The sequence below is a fragment of the Archocentrus centrarchus genome, chromosome 16 (genome assembly GCF_007364275.1).
Source record: "Archocentrus centrarchus isolate MPI-CPG fArcCen1 chromosome 16, fArcCen1, whole genome shotgun sequence".
Taxonomy (NCBI): Eukaryota; Metazoa; Chordata; class Actinopteri; order Cichliformes; family Cichlidae; genus Archocentrus; species Archocentrus centrarchus.
This window is the reverse complement of record NC_044361.1, coordinates 26,088,336-26,110,129: the sequence shown is the minus strand read 5'-3', so window position 1 is coordinate 26,110,129 and position 21,794 is coordinate 26,088,336. Positions and strand designations below refer to the sequence as shown.

Below are 21,794 nucleotides of genomic sequence, written 5' to 3'. Positions count from 1 at the left end.
ACAGTATGTTGCATATATACCCACCGGCCACTTCATTAGTTACATCTTGTTAGTGGTGAGTTGGACTCCCTTTTGCCTTCAGAACTGCCTTAATTCTTCATTGCATAGATTCAACAAGGTGCTGGAAACATCCCTCAGAGATTTTGGTCCATAATGACATGACAGCATCACACAATTGCTGCAGATTTGTTGGCTGCACTTCCATGATGTTCATCTCCTATTTCACCATATCCCAAATGTGCTCTATTGGACTGAGATCTGGTGACTGTGGACACCATTTGATTACAGTGAACTCATTTTCATGTTCAAGAAACCAGTTTGGGATGATCTGAGCTTAGTGACATGGCACATTATCCTGCTGGAAGCAGACGTCAGAAGTTGGGTACACTGTGGTCATAAAGGGATGGACATGGTCCTCAAAGATACTCAGGTAGGCTGTGGTGTTTAAACAATACTCAGTCAGTACTAAGGGGCCCAAAGTGTGCCAAGAAAATATGCCCCAGACCATTACACAACCACCTACGCTCTTCTGCATATCTTAGTTGTAACAAGTGGTTATCTGAGATACTGTTGCCTTCCTATCAGCTCAAAGGAGCAGCCATTCTCCACTGACCACTGGCATCAACAAGGTGTTTTCACCCAGAGAGCGGTCACTCACTAGATATTTTCTCTTTTTCAGACCATTCTCACTAAACCCTAGAAAAGGTTATGCAAGAAAATCCCAGTAGATCAGCACTTTCTGAAACTTTCAAAGTCACTTAAATCACCTTTCTTCTCCATTTTGATGCTCAGTTTTAACTTCTGCAGATCGTCTTGACCATGTCTACATGCCTAAATGCATTGAGTTGCTGCCATGTGATCGACTGATTAGATTAGCACTAACGAGCAGTTGAACAGGTGTACCTACTGAAGTGACTGGTGAGTGTAGGTGATACATTCTGTACTTCCCTGTTTATCAAACAATGTGAAATTGTCATAATACTTTATTGGTACTGACATTAACAGCAAATGTTACCATTGCTGTACATTTAGTCCACATTTAAGCACAAGTAATGTATTCTTTCCCTCTTTAGTCATTGCAGGAACTTGGAAATGCTGAAGGACCCTTTGAAATGGGACAAACGTTACTGGCCCTTTACAACGACCATGACAGTCCTTTCTCTTTCGATCAACATCTTCCTGTTGAAGACCAGGTCAAAGATCACAGGTGCCTCGCTCTAGCTTCCTGTCTCACTGTGTGTTTCCTTCATCCTCTTTTCAGCAAAACTTCAAACTGGGTCCTCATTTGTGTTTCTTTCTCATCAGAAATCACAACACAGTACCTGATTTAAATCAAAATAATATTTAAAATCCAATAAAGGTCTTAGACCCATTTTCATATAATTATGCTTAAGTCTGCGAAACAGTGACAGCACATTTTCGTTTCACTCAGAAGGACCAAAAGATAGATATCAACATTGTATTGTGCTGACTACAATATAGTATATTATATTCCCAACAGGGTGCCAAACACCCGTGTGTGTGTGCATAAATTTACTCTTCTCTCACTTCTACCAAACTCTCCCTCTCTTTCTCACTCAGTCAGGATATAGGTGTTGTCCAAAGCAAAGGAAGGAAATTCTGTCACTTAGAACAATGGGCCGGTTTCTCTATCTATAGACCCAGAGCGGCCGAGAGCCATAGAGAGGGAGGTAGCAGCCACTTAGAGTGAAAAACTAATGAAACGGGCATTTTCTTTCATTTTCTTAGAATTAAAGATGTCTTTATACATTTTTAAGGAGCCGAGGCCTTTAGAAAATGGATTTTCATCCTGAGGAGAAGGAAGAATACACGTTTTTTAGGGTGCTTTGAGCTGCGCATTTGCATTTTGGTGGCAAAGGATAATAAAGACACACTATAAAAGGATTCAAAGTAACTGTGGGTAAGTTTCTTCAAAACCAAATAATTTGAATCATCTTTTACTTTTAATATTTCACATTTTGTCAAAAATATTCCAGGGCGTTTTCTAGGAGAGGAGGCCTTTCTGCCTAGAATACCAATAACAGATTTTAGGTGTGGACACATGTTTAGATATGACCTGTCTGAGGCAATAGCTTTAAAAATGAATTAATTTTCCACAGAGTAATTGCCTTTATCTCCATATTCTAATTTTAGGTAAAAGAAAACATGTGGCCCTAAATTGTGATGGTAAGTTAAATAGAAGCATTACTGAGAATTGTACAGGCAGTGACCTTTGGAGTGGGTTTTTCCCTGTCACTGCGACAGCTGGACCCGAGTCCTAAAAAACACGCTTCCTGTTTGAGAATGGGAAAAACATACTGTGATTTTCAAGGGCTGTTGGGAGGGCTGATGTCTTTTCATTTGTTTTTGTCATGTTAACAACCTGCTGTAGGTATCCTGTTGATATTTTTGAAGGTTGACATCATTCCATTGTTATATTGTTTATATCCTGGCACTGGTGACACACAATCTTTGGTATGGTGTGGAGGTAGATTAGAGGAAACCTAATGTTTATATATCTTACGATAAGATAGATTATTAAAGTGATTTTAAAAGACAGTTTCTCTTAAATATCTGAATTCTTCTTGGTCAGATGGAGGGATCTGGCAGTCCTCGCTTCAGAAAACTCCATTTCCCAGTGGGTTTGTGGATCAACTCCCCCAGGAAACACTTTGCAAAGCTCGGTGGTCGTTGGCCCAGCGCTCTCTCTGTCAAGTCAGTCCAAAGCTCTTTAACTCACTTTTTTTAATCTTGAGTTTTGTTGTTGTCCATATCATGCAGGTAGAATTCAGTTTGTGTACTGATGTTATCTTATCTTACTTCCACTGTCATTTGTATCCTTGTCCTCCATTTATTTTAGTCCTTGTTGTTTGTCAGTCATAACTCACAGCTGACTGGTCCCTTCCTTTCTGCTTCCTCTCTCTTCCATTTGTCTTCCCCTCCTCTGTTGTTTCCAGGTCAACTACCAGCTCTGACGCAGCCTCTCTCCACGAGGCCCCCTCTGCTCCTTCCTCTTCTCTTTCTAACTCCACCCCCTCGCTGGCTTCCCCTACCCCATCCCCATCTCCTTCCCCGGCCTTCCTCAGGCCGCGGCCTGCTGCGCCCCAGTCCCGCACAAAACGCCTTTCACATCTCTTCCTGCGGGGGCGTTCCAACAGCGACCGGGACCGTGCAGTGGGAGAGAAGGAGAGAGAAGTTTGGGCTCATTCTGCTGCCCCTTCCACCCACCACTATTTGCCCCCTGCCTCTTCCTCCGCCCCAGGCCTGATCAAGATCTATGGGGATGCACTCTCTAGTGGAGCCAATTATCGCTCCCTGCTGGCCAACATACACTCTACAGCCAGGCAGCTCATTGCCCAGGTCATCACTCGCTACACTGAAAGAGAGCGGGAGGAGACAGATGACGCAGGTATGAAAGGGAAATTTTGGCTCATTTGGACATGTGCTGTGATCCATGACTGGGAATTGTTTGCTCAAATATTTTCTACCAATTGGGAATGACTTAATATAAACATAAACAGTAGTGTTATGGAAAAATAATTACCCTCTCCCTCTCCCTCCCCCTCCTTTCCTCCATTACCTTCTAGTTCTCCAGAAACACAGCCCCGAGGACTTCCTATTGTGTGATGTCATTGGAAAGCCCATCCAGCAGCCAGATGGAGCTATCAAATGGGAGACAGAGTGCCGGCGAAGCGTTGCCCCATGGGAATGTCCTTTGTTGTTAGTGGACATGTGGCGGCCTAAGGAAGGATTTGAGCGGCGCTTTGAAATCCAAAGGAAGGAAGACTATGAGAGAGAAGAATCTGAGAGGGAGAAGGAGCGTGAGAGGGAAGCAGAGAACAACCAAGGTATGTGTGAGGCACCGCAGACAGGTGTGGCAGCATGCAAAAGAAAAATCTGGCCATTTATGCACAACACAGAGTGAAACTGATTGATGCTCGGGTCGTCTGGGTAACAGGTGTGCGCTGGCGGCGGAGAAGGACGCCATCGGGCAGCGGAGCAGAGGAGGACGAGCGGGGTCACCGTGGAAGGAACACAGAGCTCAGGAGGAGCATCAGTGACATGAATCTTAGTCTGCGGCGTCGCCAAGGCAATCATGTCAGCAACGACCCCCGCGGTTCTGGAAATCGGCCTAACAACAGTGGAGGGGTGCATGACAGGAAGAACATTGTGAGCATGATCAACCCTCACCCAGGAGAGGTAAAGAGAAGGATGCAGTAGGTCGAAACTGAACTGACCACACATTTGGTCTTCTAACCATCATAAACCATTTCTGCAGATTAGGGCGTCAAAAGCTGAAGCGAAGGTTGGATGGACAAACCAGCCGGCAGAGGACGAGAAGGATTATTCCAGCTGTGATCTGGAAGTGATGTCACAAAGTCTGATCCTTCCACCTACAGACCGACCCTACTTCCTGTTGCTACAGGGTTATGATCAGAGCAAGGCAAGACATGCTGACAGATGGTATCACACATACACATACTCACAAACAACACCCACACACACGTACATTATGTAAACACATGAACACACACAAACAGCAATGTACTCTTTGACATGCGCTCTGATGTGCACGTAATCAAAGGAACAGGCATGGTGTAGTGGAGCTGTGCTGAGGAACACGCATGCACACACCCTGTGCATTACATCATACCTGCATGTCTGTAATCGCCACATACCATCAGGGTTTCCATCCCTCTACATGCTTCTCCCATTCACCACCCAGCACAAAACAGCCTCAGAGCAGCACAATGCCAGAAAATGTATCCATCCAATGCACAAAACCCCTCTGTGCACATCACTTCATCTCACACAATGACCTCACACAGGTCTCCATTGTAATAAACTGTGACACACTTCATTCCTTATCGACTGCCTTCTGTTCAGCTTAAAATCTGATAGAAGATTGATATAAACTATAGCACTTAAAAGATAACAGACCTCCCCGACTCACTGACCCACTGTGTGTTTTGTTTAGGATTTTGTTTTGTACATCATGTCGGGACATATGCACGTGTTTGGAAGAAAACCCACAATAAGAGAGAGAGAGAAGGATAGAGAGAGAGAGAGGAAGGGGAAGAGGCCACTGAAGGTGGACACATTCCTGTCGGCTCCGGACCTTTTGGCTAGACACTTACTAGTCCGAAGAGACTCCGCTGTTCCAGAGACACCCACTGGACAAGGTACACTGGCACAGATCATCATTAGAGTCATGCTGCACACACTTGTACAAAATACAAAACTAGAGCAGGTACGTCCAAAGACACAATCATTGTTCTCAATGCTTTTTTTCTCTGTAAACTCTTGGTTTTGCTGGAGGTTTCTTCCTGTTAAAAGGGGCTTCTTCCTCCCCACTTTTGCCAAGTGATTGTTCATAAGGGATCATTTGGTTGTTGGGGGTTACCTCTGATACTGTAGAGTCTTTACCTTGAGATGGTTATCATGAACTGTTGAACAAAACTGAACCAGATAATATTATATAAATTTTATCCCAGCCCTGATGCGACCCTTCAGAGGAGGTGCAGTCACGCACAATGGAGTGGCCCTTTACAGGGAGACAGTCCTAAAGCCAGGGGATGTGATTGGTCTGGGGAACCACTTCCTTTTCTTGTATCGTGACCCTCGTGTGACTCCACCCCCACCGCTGGCACTGACCTTGCCGTGGCAGACTGATGCCTCCACCACCTGCTGCCCTTCAGGGCTGGTGGACAGACAGGAAGCTCTGAGGCAGTACCTGGGCTCCACTGAAGCAGTTTTGAAATTCCATTCTCGCCACTCAGATACCTTGTTACAGGTAAAAAGGGCAAACAGTAGACTTAACTACAGTCAGACCATAAAAGTTTATCTAGTTGAAAAAACAGCCTTTATGACATACATGTTGATCCCTTACTTTTCTCTTAGGAGATAATCTCCAGAAATTCCTCTCCCGACTCTGGCGGTGGGCCTTTAGCTCCTGCTTATCTCCTGTCAATCATGATAGATCATGCCTCCAAACACCTGGACCCTGCTCTCCTACCACAGATATTACTCAAGTCAGCCAATCTTATAAAAGAAATTGTGTGGGTAAGTAACACAAACAAACAAAAACAACGGCTTTATATGATAAAAGAATATACATGGGGAGCCTTGGTGGTACAATGGATCTGGCTTAGTACGTAAAGGTGTCATGTTTGGCATTTTTACTTGTTTACATGTTATTTTTGCTAACCTCAGTTTAGCATTTTCTGGTCATAAACCAAAGTACTGAACAAAATTAAAACTTTAAATGATGCTACATGAAAAGTCAAAATGTTTCACACTAAAATCTCCCAGTGAAGAGAATGTGCCAGCTGATACATATTGGTGTAATTTTTTATGTCTCTTGCCCACTGAAATAAAGGCTTTATTACTTTTTCAAACCTACCTGAGTGCCCGTATCTGGATTTTTTTTAATTCAATTTTTGATCAAGTCTTTCCATTTTTCTTCTTACTGCTGATGAAACAGTGTAGGGATCAGCTAAATCAGAAGGAATCATCCTCTAGGGATCACAAGTCTCTGTACCAAAGTTCAAGGCAATCCATTCACCAGCTGTTGAGATAATCTAGACACAAGTGATGGACCATCTGACAGACACACATTCCTTCCCAAAGAGCTATGCTGCCAATGCAACAAAAAAAACAAAAAAAACCCCTATCTATGGCATGACCTATGAATTCATAATATATCTGAGGAGATCAGACAGAAAAATCAGCAGACAGACATATGCCCTTCATTGCGGCCTACTGGCTTATGAGCAGGAGTGAGGATGAGTTGATGTCACTTCCCTCCTGCTGGAAAATGTGCTCTAACTGTCCAGGCTGCAGGGCTAGACTCCACTCCCCCTCCTCCACCTCCACACTAAGTCTCCTCTTTTCTGTTTCCAACTATCTTTGCAGGATAACATTAAGGAATTTGGGGATAAGCATCCCACGCAAAAGTAAGAACATTTTTGCCCTACGTAATGTTTCCTCTGTTTAGAGATTTCCAGCTGAGTGATTCATGATACATTTGTGCTTGTGCTGTTATGTCTTTTGTAAATTTTTGTGGTATGATGAAAGCATTGCCTCGAATATAGCTGGATAATAATAACTCACTCTATTTTTACTTCCAGCATGGATCATTTCTCTTTTAGAGCACAAACACAAAACTGACAGGGAATGTTCACAACACTTAACAACTAACATATCTTTGGCATTACATAAATGTTGTGTCCAGTTCAACAGAGCAAGAAGGAGAGATAAGCACACCAAACGTCCAGAAACTGTCATCTGACCTTCGACCGCTCATGTTCTGGATGTCAAATGCCACAGAGCTCCTCAACTTCTTCCAGGTTAAAGTAGAAGCGATGGAGAAAGAGTGGGAGTTTGAAGGTGAGAATGATTTAAAAACAACAGAACAAAAAATAAATAAACCCTTTAGAAGATCAAAAGTATAAACTGGCACAGGAATTTGGCAAAGTTGAACACAGAAATGAAAGCTGACACTGAGCCTGGAATTGATCATTAATGATGGTTTCTTTGAAGCGCCTGGGGATCCAGTTTTGACAGCTGACATGGACACCTGCTCAGAAGCTCTGGCACAGTTGGATGATGTCATTATGCACACCTTCCAGCAGTGTGTGTATCACCTTACCAAGGTAAAGAAAAAAAACTCTACATATTGTGATCTCTTATGGCTTAAAATCGATTTTACCATTTTCTCTGTAATGCTGCATGCCTGTTATACTGTAACTCCGGATAGCCGTTTCTATTTAACTTCACAGAGACAGCACAAATGACTTAGGACATAAAAACTGTTCTTTTCTGGAACAGTCTCACCACCACCCACAATTGATTTTAATCTTCTCCAGCTGCATGCAGCTCCTCCATTTCCTTTGCATTGTATTGCATTATGGGAGAACAGTATGTATCAGCTGTAAACTGACCATATTTAGGATGTGCTATTTCATTTGCATATTCATAATTTTGCTGTTTTTTATAAGGTTTTGTATGGAAAAACTGTATGGATGTGGGACATACTGACATGGAAATAGCAACACAACTAAGGTTGACATAAGTGTCATTAATGTTATAAAATTGTGCATTTGTTTATGAACACCAAGTCTCACCTAATGATGGCCCTAGAGGTCAGAGACTTGGACCATTACTGTCTGTACAAAATGTCACGATAACTATGAATGTTAATGTGTTTCAGTCTGGATCTAAATGGTGGAATCACAGACCAAACCACTGCTAGTGTTTTGTTTTTTTTATTTTATTTTACTTTTAATATAAAAGAAATTAACTCAATTTTTTTGTCCTTTCTGTCCACAAAGACACTGTACTCCCTTCTTCCAGCCCTCCTGGACACCAACCCATTCTCCAGTGAGGAGAAGGAGAAAGAGAAGGATGGAGCTCAGGCTGCAGAGGGAGAAGAGAAAAAAGGAGGAGAAAGAGAGGTGGATGACGTGTCTGCCTTGCCGCCCAAGGTTGCCGGACTGGTGGAAGTGTATCGCTGCTCCCTGATGCTGTCGCGGGAGGCGTGCCTTTCCCCACCACTCACCTCGCAAACCTTTGGCTATCTTTTCTTCTTCACCAATACCTCCTTGCTCAATACTTTGCTGGAGAGAGGTGAGAAGGCACAGAAAGAAATCCTGTGTAGTTATTGGTTAAAAAAAACAAACAAATACATAAAAGGAAGACCCGCCACTTTACTTCTTCTGACACAACAAACAGTTTTTTCTGTTTTTTCCAACATCCTTTTTCCTTGTTTTCAGATGGACTATTTTCATGGTCCAGAGCAGTACAGATCCGTACAAACTTGGACCTGGTTTTGGACTGGCTACAGGGGGCAGGATTAGGAGACATCGCCTCTGAGTTTATGAAGAAACTGTCAGTCACAGTCAACTTCCTCTGTATTCCCAAGACTCGCCTCATCCAGGTAACACAGCTATATGTGCAATATGCCCTTTCAGCCCTCTGCTGGAACACCATCTAACATTTTCTCTATTAACTTCTCATTTCCAAGTCATCCTGGGCCAGTCTACAGGAAGAACATGTTTTGTTAAGTCCTTCTCAGCTGCACCACCTGCTCACCCATTACAAGCTGGGACCCACCAGAGCTCCACCGGCATCCTGGGGCCCTCCGCCAGGCACTGAACTGAGTGGAGGTAATAAATTAAAAGCTTTATGACTGAAAATTTAATAACTATAATTAATAGTGGGATTATATGTTAAGTAAACTGTTTCTCAATCTTTTCTCATTTTTCAGACATCTTTGAGAGCTTTTTGGACCATCCTCCTCTTATCCTGCCAAATGAGACTCCACGCCTTGACCTCTCCCAGCCAATCCCAAGCCCTGAGCTACAAAAAGAAGTTACACGTCTCCGCACCTTCTTGTGGGGACTCGACCAGGATGAGCTCCCTGCCAATCAGAGGACTCGACTCTGAGGAAGCCCATATATGTCTCTGTATTGATGGGTCATCAAAGTAAAAAGGATATCACCAAAAAACATCAAACTGCACACCAGAAAAATACAAACCGGATATGCTTTTTGTATTTTATTGGCTGGTTGTTGCTTTTCCTGACACCTTCATATCATCACATTTATCCACTTAGATATTGTCAAGCAAAATAAATGTACTGGCTCTGGTATGTCTTTATAAGATTTGTTTCAAAGCAAGGACTAAAGCCCCATGTCTGTTAGGTAACATAGTGTTATGCTTTACTTTACATGACTGTTTTCCTTGGCTTCCGTGTATGTTTTCAAACTACTTGTTTTTAATAAAATGCTGAATTCTAGCCTAAAAGACTTACAGTTTCCGAATGGTCTTTGACAAGCTTGTTTCCCACAGCAGGGCCCCTGGGGCTTGGCACACACTTCTACTCCTACACCAAAGAAACATTCCACAAGGTGGCGATGCAGGACTCATTCCACTTGTAGGATAAACCATGAGTCTGCAGGTAGAACTGCTAAGGAGGTGACTGTATAACTACATTATCGACTGATCCAAAGGCACATTCTCATTTCCTGTAATAATGGTAGCATTTTACGCAGGGTCATGACTCAGGCAAGAAAATGAGACTGTGATCATCACACTCAAAGGTTACCTTTACCGAGGTGAGCTGTTGCAAAGGCCGAAGCTGGTGACTTAAAAGCAGGAGTGAGTTTTAATTTCCCTTTGGTCAATGTGACACACTCATGGGTATGGTTTCAATTTTCATTAATGTGGTACAATCCCCCTAACTCCTTGAAGAAAAAGTCCAGCTCATTAAGCATAAAACAGCAAGTAGCTCTCATGAATATACAGCAGACAGGTGATATCACTGAGAGTGAGTAACATGAAAGTGCGTCTGATCCAGTTTTGTAATATCCAGTCAATTTCACTGCAGGGTCAGCCAGACGTCTTTAGAAAACAGTTCCCAACTTTCTTTGTTTTGACAGTGAAGCTCTGTGACGTCTCAAAGAACTCAAGTTATCATGCTCCTCCTTTGGCATCCACCCAAATGGCTTCCTTTCTTCCGGTCAGCTTTTCAGATGAGTTCCTTTACGGTAAAAGCCAAAAGAAAAAAGAAAAAAACAATCCCTAAAAAACATCAGTCCCGTGAGAGACCCCCCCCCCTGCTTACGTCATTACTGTTGCCTCTGGTTCTGTCCCCCCACTTTCTAGTGTGTGGACATCAAAAAACATGACACTGAGAAAGGCCAGTTATAGATTATGAATCATGAGGAGAGCCTCCATGTGGTTAAATTCATCAATTAGGTGATTGTAATCGCTCTCATTTGAAATTCAATGTGGCGTATGAGTGAGAGTGAGACTGTGTTGTGTGCTAATTTAATCTTTCCAGTAATGCCATACAGATGTAGTCTGTAGCTTTATAATTAAACACAGATGTAAGTCAGACTGGTATAGGTCCATACTCATTGTGTGATAATACAGTAGTCTGTAATACAATGTGGTGACCAGTGTCTGAGTACTATCACTAACAAGTGAGGTTTTGTAAGGATGTGACACACACAAGGTTTTCTGTGATCTCAATCACTAACAAAGTGTCGATGTCAGAGTCACTTTCACCCAGAATTGCATAGTCACACACAGACACACACAACCCTTTTTTTTTTTCTGTCTGACACACACATGGACTAAGTACACTTCTTTACCCAGGTGCACAGCCCCACACCTGTTGTTGCCATCCTCTGTAATTAGCTCAACACAATTATCATTGGTGGATAGTGGGAGGGGGTGAAGACAATGGGGCAGTTATTCTGTCCCTATCATCTCTTTCTCTCTCCCTGCTGTCGAGTAATGAAAGATTCTTCCCTTCTTCAAAGAGACGGAGTTTCCTACAAAACAGCTGAGTCAGAGAAGAAAAGGAGGCAAGGATGAAAAGAAAAGCAGAACAGTAGGGAGGCAAGGGTGGTAATGCAATGCTGCTGGTGTGAGGCCCAGTGGACCACAGTGATTGTGTTCATTGTGCACACACAGGAGTCAGGAACCAGAAAAAAAAAGCCCATGGCTCTCACACTTAACACTAACAGCTACAGCCTGGCACAACCTCAGTATCTATTTGTGATCTGGTTGCACTTTAACTGAGCCTTGCGTCATGCTAAAGCCTGTAGTATAAGAAGGTTTTTCAGATCATACATCAGGCAAAAATGGCAACAAAAAAAAATTATGACAATAGGACCACTGATGAAGGTTGTGATACAAAGAAATCAGAAGGGAAATTTGTGAGAGTTTAAGTCCAAACTAATAGTAGTAGTGTGGAGTCTGGTTTCTCAGTTTGACTGAAAACATTTAAGAAACAGGCTGTATGAGACATATTCACCAGAGTCAGCTCCGGATTAAAACAAAATGAGAGTGGAATATTGTGCATGGCCCTGTCTGAGACAGACTGGGGGGGGGTAGGAATCTGTGTGGGGTTTGAGATGACTGAAGAGAAGGTCAGAGGTGCTTCATTCTGTCATCTGTCAGACAACAGAACAAGGTTGAGGCTGGAGATGGAGAGAACCATGATGAACCCGACAGCAGAACCTCAGTGAGGTGATTAAAAGGCCAAGAGAAAAGCTCAAGGGACAGATTTGTTTTCTCCTAGTTACATCACCCAAACGTGAACTCCACACATAAACACATAAACTTTTCTCTTTTTTTTTGGTGCACGCATGCATGCACCTACACACAAATGCACACAGACATATGCAGTGATATAAAGGAACCCCTGTGAGGTCAGATCCACTGAGCTGAGGCTGTCCACTGTTAGTAGGACTAGCCAGGTAAGCCTCACAGTCTCTCTGGCAGCTACAACCACCACCACCAACCACTGTATCTTACCCTGCCCTGTCTTGCCCTGCTGTGGCCTTCTCTCCACTGGCGGCTGTCTGTCCTTGCCTGGAGCTTCTGGTTCTCTGAAGCAGCTTTGCCTTTGTGTGCATTCTGTTCAATTTGGGACAGGGGCACAAATTTGGAACTGGTGGTCTTTCCCTTTATTCCAAAATGCCCTCTTCTACCTTTTCCCTTCTTCCCTCTTCTTTTCTTCTGTTTTCCTGCTTCTCTTGCTCTTTCTCTCTCTCTCGTTCTTGCTCAGTATGTTTCTCTCGGGCCAGGGGGCCTGTGGGCAGGGGCCTTATTCCATCAGCCTGGGGCTTCTGTCAGAGGCTTGTTCCATTTTGCGTCATGGTGTTGACTGAGCGGACCCCACACTTAACTCCCATAGAGCCATGGGGTTGGGCGGCAGGGCGGCCGGCGCGGGCTAACGCGGCCCCGTGTTCAGCGTGGTAATCTGATGGCCATGTTTATTTTATGTAGCGCTCCTTTGATGGAGCAGAAAAAGTCTTTGGGCTTTTTGTTTCAGCACTTTCACTGCCAGGTCAGAGGTGCTCGCCGTGGTTACGCTCAGGAAGAATAATATTTGCCCTTATATTCACTCCAAACAGGCTTTTTTCCATATTAGTGTCAGGGATACTCTCTGGGTTTCTGCCTTCCACTGATTTGGCACATTGGAGGTGAAGGGTGGCGGGGCACGGCACCTCAAAAGCATCACTGCCTGGAGCATAATGAGGGTGTTCCACAGGTCGTCCTCGGGCCTGTTCTTATACCCCTGAGTGAACCCCCGTCACACTCAGCTTAGAACCTAACAGACAGGCCTGCAGCCATACACACAAGTAGCTCGTGTGTGCGTGTGTGTGTGTGTGTGTGTGTGTGTGTGTGTGTGTGTGTGTGTGTGTGTGTGTGTGTGTGTGTGTGTGTGTGTGTGTGTGTGTGTGAGATTTCTATATGTATGTCCCAATAGTGAAGGAAAACACACACATAAACACATGAAAACACTCTTTCCTCCTGCTTGGCTGCCACAGGCTCCACCTCAGTTGTCAGTCATCCAAACTTCCCAGGGGTTCTTTTTAATGGAGTTAATGAAAAAAAAAATCCTTCTTGTCTGCCGGAGCCTTTCACTGCTTCACCTCAAAACTCACACACCCACTTATCAGCTTTGTGTCAGCTGTTTCAGATGGGTCGAAAAGCCAGAGAACCACACAAGCCATTATATGAGGTTTTGAACTAAACATACAAGACAAAAGCATAACTGCCCACATTCACTGGATTGAATTCTGACCTGGGTTTCTTCTGTACAACCACACCATAAAGTACAAATGGAGTCTCATGTATTGGCTCTCATCTCATTGGTCTTTACTTACTGTGTCTCCATTAAGCTTTATAATGTTGACCTGGCTTAGGAAAGTATTTTCTGACTAGCAATTTAAAAGACCTGCTTTGTCAAGCAAGAATGCTTTTTACTTTGAAGATTAATTAATACATAGCTTTTGAGAGAAGAAGCCCAGATTGTGGCTGGGAATACTGTTTATGTGTCTCAATTTTGTTATTATATCTGGCCAAGGTCTATGCTATGATTGCAATATTACAGGAATGAATCAATGTCATACAAGATAAGACACCCTTGGGAGTTTTTTAATGTTTCGTTTCCTTCTAGGTTGTTATTTATGATCTGGAAACAGAAAAGACTGGGTTTAAGCCAGATAGGAACAATAAGCAAACATGCAGAAGCACATATACAGATACACACAAGCATGTATAAACAGAAACTAGATCGCCATCAACCATCTTCAACATCTCTTATCTTTCCATTGAGCAGAATAAAAACCTTACACAGGAAGAACTGTTTACACTTCCTGCCTCAATTCATATATCCTATTATCTCCTTTGTACTCTAACATGTCTGGCATGTTTTTGGCCTCCCATGCAACTGTGAGGTATGTGCTTACTCACAGATGAAGGTGCTGTTCTGATGCAATCCAGGGAAAACAGGGAAACAAGGAGGGGGGTACTACCCGGGTGGCAGGTAACCTAATCCCTCTGGTTTCAATTTGGCAACTCAAAACAATTACCAACCGGCTGTCCCAAAAATCAGGAACCAGACAAAAGGGGTGTAGGCTTGTTAAAAGAAGCTGATGTAAAGTCACATTTAGTAGGTCACTACAGACGGGAAGCTAATCTGGATCAGGGTTTGGCAATGTTGTGTTTGCTGTTTAAAATGCATTTGAAAGCCTCTGCAGATGGCACTGCGTGGGAGATGGTAAGAAAAAGTCAGGTGAGTGAGTCATCTAGAGGCTGTGTCAGTCAAACCAAAGGATTCACCAGCAAGAAATCCGTCTGTGAGGTGTGTGTCCTCTTCCCAGGCACAGTCACCCATTCAGGGGCTGATTAAAGAGGCTCATCTTTCTTATGACATGCCTCTATCTGTACGCCTTCTTCCTGTCCCACAGCCGTCCCTCACTCTCATTCAACACCCTTTCGATGGGCTATAGGTTGTATTACGTCTTTGCACTTGCTATCTTTAGTCAGTCATTCTTTTCCATGGAATCACTTTGTTTTTCAAATCCACCTCTTCCTGTGCTAATTTGCTCTTTTCCCTATTACTGTCTCACCTATCTCAGTCCAGCCATCCCTACCCCTCCTATTCCTTTCTCATCTCTTCATCTTCTCTCTCAGCCTCCTAGTAAAGCCACTCCCTTTGTTCATTGTCTTAAGAGTCATAACCTGGATCTGTGTCAGTCTAGACTTCCTTCTTCCACCTTATCCAATCCCACTCTTTATCATCATCCATTATCCCGTGCCGAATGTCCGGGGCCTGTTGTTTCCGGGCTTTTAGTCCAGTCTGCTGCAGGGAATTTTACTGCTTATCATTCACTGGGCCATTCCTTGCATTCTTAGCATACTTGCTGGCACTGCTGGGGGTCTAACCAGACGGAAGGGTGTCTGCAATACAAGGCAGGCACTGAAGCCAACCAACATCATTCATATATTCAGGAGTGACCTTTTGATGAGGACGGACAGGGTGATTGATGAACAGAAAGAGAATGAGGAGCCAAGGAGAAGGAGGTGACATCAAAAGAAAACTATCAATCTGTGTGAACTCTGTGCCAAAAATAGAACATTCTGGATAGCTTTCATTTATAAGTCCTTGACTCAAAGAATGTTATTGAAAAAAGGAGACATGCAAGGCATTAAATGTCTCCCGACAGAGCAGTTTATGGCTAATTGGGAACAGCAGGGGGGTCAAAGTGCACATAAACATTGTCAACAATTATAGAGAGATTAGAATAACTTTCATGTCGTTCCTCTTAGTCACAGACCTCAACGATAAAGGCGTCCAAGACTGAGCTTTTTTTTTTCTCTTTTTTTTTTTTCATTCCCACGATGAACAAAGGTCAAGAAAATAAAACTTAAGAGACACTGGGGTTTGTGACAGGGCGTGCAGATGTGCAAGGAAACGATGGCCGTCAAACTTGTCAGCTGGAGATAACGATGGTTAAAAAGAATGCACGCAAACACATTACTTCCATATCTTACTCTCACTATTCTAGAGATAAGATAGCATGTCCAAGAAGTATGAGGGATAGACAGTTCACATTTTATATAAACATTTACAGTAAATGTTTTTGTTCCTCGGGAGAATATAAAAAAAGAAAAGAAAAGAAAACAAACAGCAAGACAACAACTGCTGAAATTTGAATCTAAAAAGGAAGACAGGGTATCTTCTGTGCCGTGTTTGCACTGCTTTTAGTCAAAGTCACTTCAAACCAAAGCTGACATTTCAGTGAACTTGAGGTCCACCTCCCCTCCCTGTGCGGTCAAAGCGCAGCCTACTGAATATGGAGAGAAGTCTTTCTGATTTCCAAACATTTTCAAATGTACTCTACATCTAAATCGTTGTGCTCAGCTCATGATCCCTTTATGTACTCTGCTTCAAAACATAAACAGTGACAACATGCGGATATGAAATTTCCTTTCCTGTGTTTGCTCTTAGTTATGATGAAATTTACACACTCTGTATGGCTGACGCACAGGAAGTGTTTGGCAGAACGAGCTGGCCATGTGCTCCCTTATAAGTTGTGTTATCTGCTATCGTTGTTGTGGGAGGTTGATTTATGATTGTTAGTGTGTAATGAGCGTTAATTTAATGAATAGCAAGTGATGAAGGGACCTGAAATGCGTCAGCATTCAGAGAAACAGCCGGACCATGTCAGGTTAAAGGGGATAGAGGGTTATAAATAGTTTTAAATGCTGGTGTGAACAGACGTAAGCATATGTGTCGATGTGTATGTAGGTGTCCATCTGTCTGCAAAAGGGCATCCTCCCGCCTCCTCCATGTGACTAAGGTCATGTCACATTGACAAAGTGACTCTGTAGGGCAAACTGCGACGTCACACAAGTCCTCTTGCTTTTGTCTTCTTCCTCCCCTCACTCTTTCCCCATCGTCTCAGCAACCTCTGCCCCCCCCCCCAACACACACACACACACGCCCCTCACCACACATTCAATTACACCCTTCCCAGTTTCCCCTGTGTGTTTGTAAGCAGCTCTCAGCTCCCAAAGAATAACACGACAACAGGCCGAATGTGTGGCTGACGCAGATGCACGGCGCGCCGGTAAGTAGTGGTCAGCTTTGATAGAGTACACATCTCACATAGATGTAGTAACTCACCACAGAAGTGGTGCAAGGCTGACAAAGAGACAGCAAATGCACAAGTAATGTCTCTGGGGTAACTACTCTGCAAGCTGAGGAATGCACCAAAAATAGGAGCTTCAATTTCACTCCCCTCTTTTTATTCCTTTACTTAAATTAAAAAAAAAAAAACTGTATCGAGTGATTGGTGTATTGATATTTCGGCCTTTGAAATAAAAATAATAATAAATCATTTGCTTGAGTAGTATTTCCCTGATCCTTCTCTGCACTAGCCAGCACCAGAGAAAACAAGGGGATCAGGAGGAGAGAGGTGAAGTGGAAGGTATTGAGTGAGAAAGCAAGAGGGAGCTGAAGGGAAGCACTTTGAAAAGGAGGAAGAGATGAGGAGAGAGAGAGGGATGCAGACGGGACACACCATGACAGGGGAGGAAAGAATGTTTAGGGCGACTGAGAATGAGAGTGAGAGGAGCGGGAGGGAGAAGGAGAAAGCAGGAGCTCTGAGACAGGCCTGGGCTCTCCAGTGTATTAACACCAGTCTGAGATGAAGGAAGCAAGCAGGGTAGATGGAAAGACTGTTTGCACAGTAAAAAGTTCCTTGTGCGTGGGTTGCTTACTTCCCGCTGTACACCCCACCACCCCTCCTCTTCTCCTTCTCATACTCCGTCTGTGACCTACTCCTTCAACTAGAGATTTCCTCACTGGCAGACGCAAAACTGCCTGGAAGCAGTGAGAGTGTGTGTGTGTGTGTGTGTGTGTGTGTGTGTGTGTGTGTGTGAGTGTGTGTGTGTGTGTGTGTGTGTGTGTGTGTGTGTGTGTGTGTGTGTGTGTGTGTGTGTGTTGGCGGATGTGAGCAGGTGAGCAACACACAGTCAGAGAGGGAGACGGTTTCGGCTGTCTCCCTGTTACACATACATGCATACACACATGCACTGTGTTTTGTCACATACCATATAGTTTGGTTTCCAAACAAAATGACCCTTGTAAAAGTGTGCTTAATAGAGAGCTGATTTAAACGTTTGGCTCCCCCACTTTCTGCCAGGAGAGACCTCTGCTTCATGCTCTCCCTTTCATCCCTGCATCCTGCTCTTTGCACGGCTCTGAACTGAGCCAGTGGAGGAAACCTGCCATAATGATGCTGGCTAATATGCTCCTTTAATGGTCGAATAAAAAGGCAAAGCAGCAGATGCACAACAGCCATATCTGTCTTGAGTGGGCTGTTTGAATGGAAAAGGAAGAGAGCAATTGGCACGCATAATTTGTAAATCACGTCTACAGGGAGTTTTCTCAAATAAGAGCTCGCCAGTAGAGCAGAGACGTGGGGGCTTGAAAGAAGCCCCTTATGTCAGATAGTTGTTTGAAAAAACCCCACAAGAGTAACAAGAGGACATTAAAGTTGATCTTTGACATGGACAAAGAAAGTCAGAGACGTCATTTTATAGCCCCCCTCCTGTGTGTCACTATTTCTCCTCTTCCCCTTCAGAACTATTAGCACACTCACTCATGCTCTGACGTAGGTTGAGGTACAGTATGAGGGGGTAAGTGGAAGAAAGAAGGGGAATGGGGCAGTGATAGTGGTGGATAAGAAAGGATACCCCACTGGAGTCCCCCACTTGGGAGCGAGCTGGAGAAACTGAATGACCAACGGAATGACGGAGTAGAGAGAAAGAACACTGGAGGCTGAGGAGGTCACAAGGAAACTTGAAAGTGTACTGTTATAGGAGAGTAAATATTAACAGTAATAGGTCGGACCTTTGGTTTCCCCTTTGAACGTAATCTCCGGGTTTGTTTTTTCAGGCCCTGCTGGAATTCTCTAGAGGAAATGAGGGTGCAACATAAAAATGATTAATTTATTACTACTTCTTCTCCTGTAACCCTTTTTACCATCGAAGCAAAGTTGCGTCAGGGCCAACGTTTTCACTGTTTACTTATTACACAGAGGTAAGCAGAACATGAGACTTAACCCTAAAATCCACAGAGACTACTTTTTCATCCACCTGGACATGGATATTGACCCACGGCAATAAACATTTATGGGAAAACCAACATTAACAGAATGGGCTGATTTGGTATGAGTTCTCATAATCAGAGTACAACCACAAGCACACTAAAGTAAACACTGAACAAAAAATCCCAGCATTACAAGATCTATTCTTCAAGCGCTTCCTTGTCAGTTTATTATAGGATGTTGCAAAAAAATACACAGGGGTTTTCTTTTTGCTTTGTTGGCTTTCTAAGTGACAAATAAACTGAGCAGCTGTGTTGATTAACAACCCAGCAAAGTGTAAGCGAAGAGAGTGAGGCATTCAAGTGATTCGAAGCAAGAGCAATAATGTGAGTACATGCTATGGCGCACAGCAAACCCAGTGTAAAGCATGAGCGAATTGAGAGAAGTTTGTGTGAGTAAAGTTTGTCTGGCAACGAGGGCAGGCTGGCAGGCTCTGTCACAGGTTCCCCTTCCTCTCTGATGTCTTTGAGGTCGTAGTCTGAGTGTCTCACTCTGTTTCTCCTCCTATGGTGGTTTACACAGATTGGTGATGTAATGGGTAGCATATGAAGGCCACACACAAACACACTCTCACGCACAGACGCGCACGCAAACGCTCATGCACGTTATACAGACACCGCACTTGTACCACCGCATACCCATAATTACACACATATACTGTATGCACACCCATTTACACAAACCCTGGATTCCCCCTTTTCCAACATGCGCTGCTCTGTGCTCACTCTCACACACAAAAAGCAAACGTCTAAACAAAGATACATAACCCTTTTTTTTTACTTCGCACACTGGCAACTCTGCATGTGTGCAAACTTCCATGTGCACACACACACACTTACACACACTTAAAGGGCACCCTCCCTGTGTCATAGTGTGTGAGTGATCAGTGCTGGCGGATGGCCTAACAGAAGACTGCGTGCTTCAGAACCACCCAGGAGACCCCCATCAGAAGAGGCAGCCCGGAGAGGGAATGAGGGAGAGTGACTAACTTCACTCTTTCTTTTCTTCTCTCCCCAGCTGTGTCTTCAAACGTCTCTTTGATGTGGGAAATTAAAAAGAGCGAGTGTGTCAATATCTCCCTACGTCCAACCGCACTCATCTATTTCCTCTTCTCCTTCCCCTGCTCTCTGCTTTCCCTGCTTTTCTTCTCTCCTGTTGACCCGAGAAAACAGAGCATGACCCTTTTTCACCACAACAACTCCACCACCCACTCGCTGCCACCAGGCCCTCATCATTTGGAGGGTGTTTGTTTGTCTGTGTAGGCCCACCGCCGGACTGGCAACTCTGTGTGTATATGTGCATGAGTGTGCAAGTGTGCGCATACAAAGCCCACCACTAATTATTTTCTAACCACACCATGAGTGTATGTCTGTGAATGAGGGTCTCCTAATCTCACACCCAGACTCAAAAACGCTTTCTTCCCTTTCCCTGCTCCCCTCTCCGTCTCCCTCCCTCTCTCTCACTCTCTCCCTTTGTGTATGTCTGAGTGAGATTCCATTGTGATTTACTTTACAGTGTGTGTACAGTATGATACATTAGCTGTCCCAATGTGATGACTGGAAACTCATTTTTGCCCTTTTGCAACAGTGGGCCACGCTTTACTGCACCTGACTGAGTGTTTCCAGGCTGCCCCGCTCTATATGTGTGTGTGTGCGTGTTTGTACAAAAAAAAAGAGACACAAACAAGTTGGAGTAGCTAGTCTGTGATGTTTCTGCATGCATCAGCATGTGAGTTTTTGTGCCAGAAAAAGACTGTTTTGGTTTATTATAGCTGTATCTTCCTTTCTGTGACACATCCACGTGCATGTGTCTCTATGTGTTGTTGACCCAAACACTCCCCCCCCACACACACACACACACACACACAAACACACACCCCTGTGGTGTGTGTCCGCTCACTGTTTCTATGCAACACTTTCAGAGGCCCCTTCTGGTCTGGACAGCACCTCTCCTGCTCCTATCCGTCGTCTCTCACTCCTCACTCTTTCCTTCACTCTGGAGAGGGAGAGAAGAAGCGAAAAAAAGAGAGAGAGAGCGGGGGGGGGGGGGGGGGGGGGGCAGTGGAAATAACAGGCTGCTGTCTCAGGAGGGGTTCTGAAAAAAGGAGCAAGGGGTGAGAAAAGGAGGAAGAGAAATATGGGAGAGAAAAGGTGTTTGCTAAAAGGCATTAGCTATAATACAGGGAATGTGACATGTGTAGCCTAAACCACAAGTAGGAGCACAATTTCTGTGACATGTCACCCTTAAATTAAAAAAAAAAAAAACAGGGCGCAAGAAAAAGATAGGACAGGTAAAACTAGAGTGTAGAGGCTCTAAAAGATACATGGTTACATAAGATATACTGATACACATGAAAACAATGGGCTTTTTAAAACATGTGCAGCGATAGAGTGTTGGGGTGGGGGGGAAGAGATTTGGCGATGGAAAGATAGAAAGAGGTAGATGCGACTGATTGGCGCAGGTAGCGGGATGCGACGGAGGAAGTGCTAGAGATAGGGACAGAACAGGATAGGGAGAAAGTGATAGACGAAAGAAAAAAAAACAACGGAACATTTTTTTTAAGTTTCGCAAGGGGGACCAGGGTGGAAGGGAGGGGAGGAGGAAGGAGAGAGGGAGAGGGAGAGGGAGAGGGAGAGAGAGAGAGAGAGGAGAGAGAGAGAGAGAGAGAGAGAGAGAGGAGGGAGAGAGCGAGAGAGAGAGTGTGTGTGTGTGTGTGTGTGTGTGTGTGTGCGTGTTTTTATGAATGAAGTGAGTCACTGCCTGATGTGTCATAGGCCCGACGTCTTTATAAAGGAAGTTTTAAACAAGCCT

At 44.1% G+C, this 21,794-nt stretch overlaps 1 protein-coding gene across 2 annotated transcripts; it reads left to right on the top strand.

Moving 5' to 3' along the window:
- The first annotated feature begins 1,676 nt into the window (after positions 1-1,676).
- rasip1 (Ras interacting protein 1) lies at positions 1,677-9,807 on the top strand. 2 transcript variants are annotated; one of them, XM_030750943.1, is made up of 17 exons: positions 1,677-1,921; positions 2,155-2,187; positions 2,594-2,715; positions 2,958-3,409; positions 3,588-3,848; positions 3,959-4,200; positions 4,280-4,444; positions 4,979-5,183; positions 5,496-5,794; positions 5,902-6,063; positions 6,916-6,956; positions 7,235-7,389; positions 7,543-7,655; positions 8,334-8,628; positions 8,775-8,938; positions 9,026-9,167; positions 9,269-9,807. In XM_030750943.1, the coding sequence occupies exons 2-17, from the start codon at positions 2,185-2,187 to the stop codon at positions 9,445-9,447; spliced, it is 3,000 nt and encodes a 999-aa protein (XP_030606803.1). In that variant the 5' UTR covers positions 1,677-1,921; positions 2,155-2,184; the 3' UTR covers positions 9,448-9,807. The 2 variants fall into 2 exon arrangements, with proteins under 2 accessions (XP_030606803.1, XP_030606804.1); XM_030750944.1 differs by lacking the exon at positions 2,155-2,187.
- Positions 9,808-21,794: the final 11,987 nt, after the last annotated feature.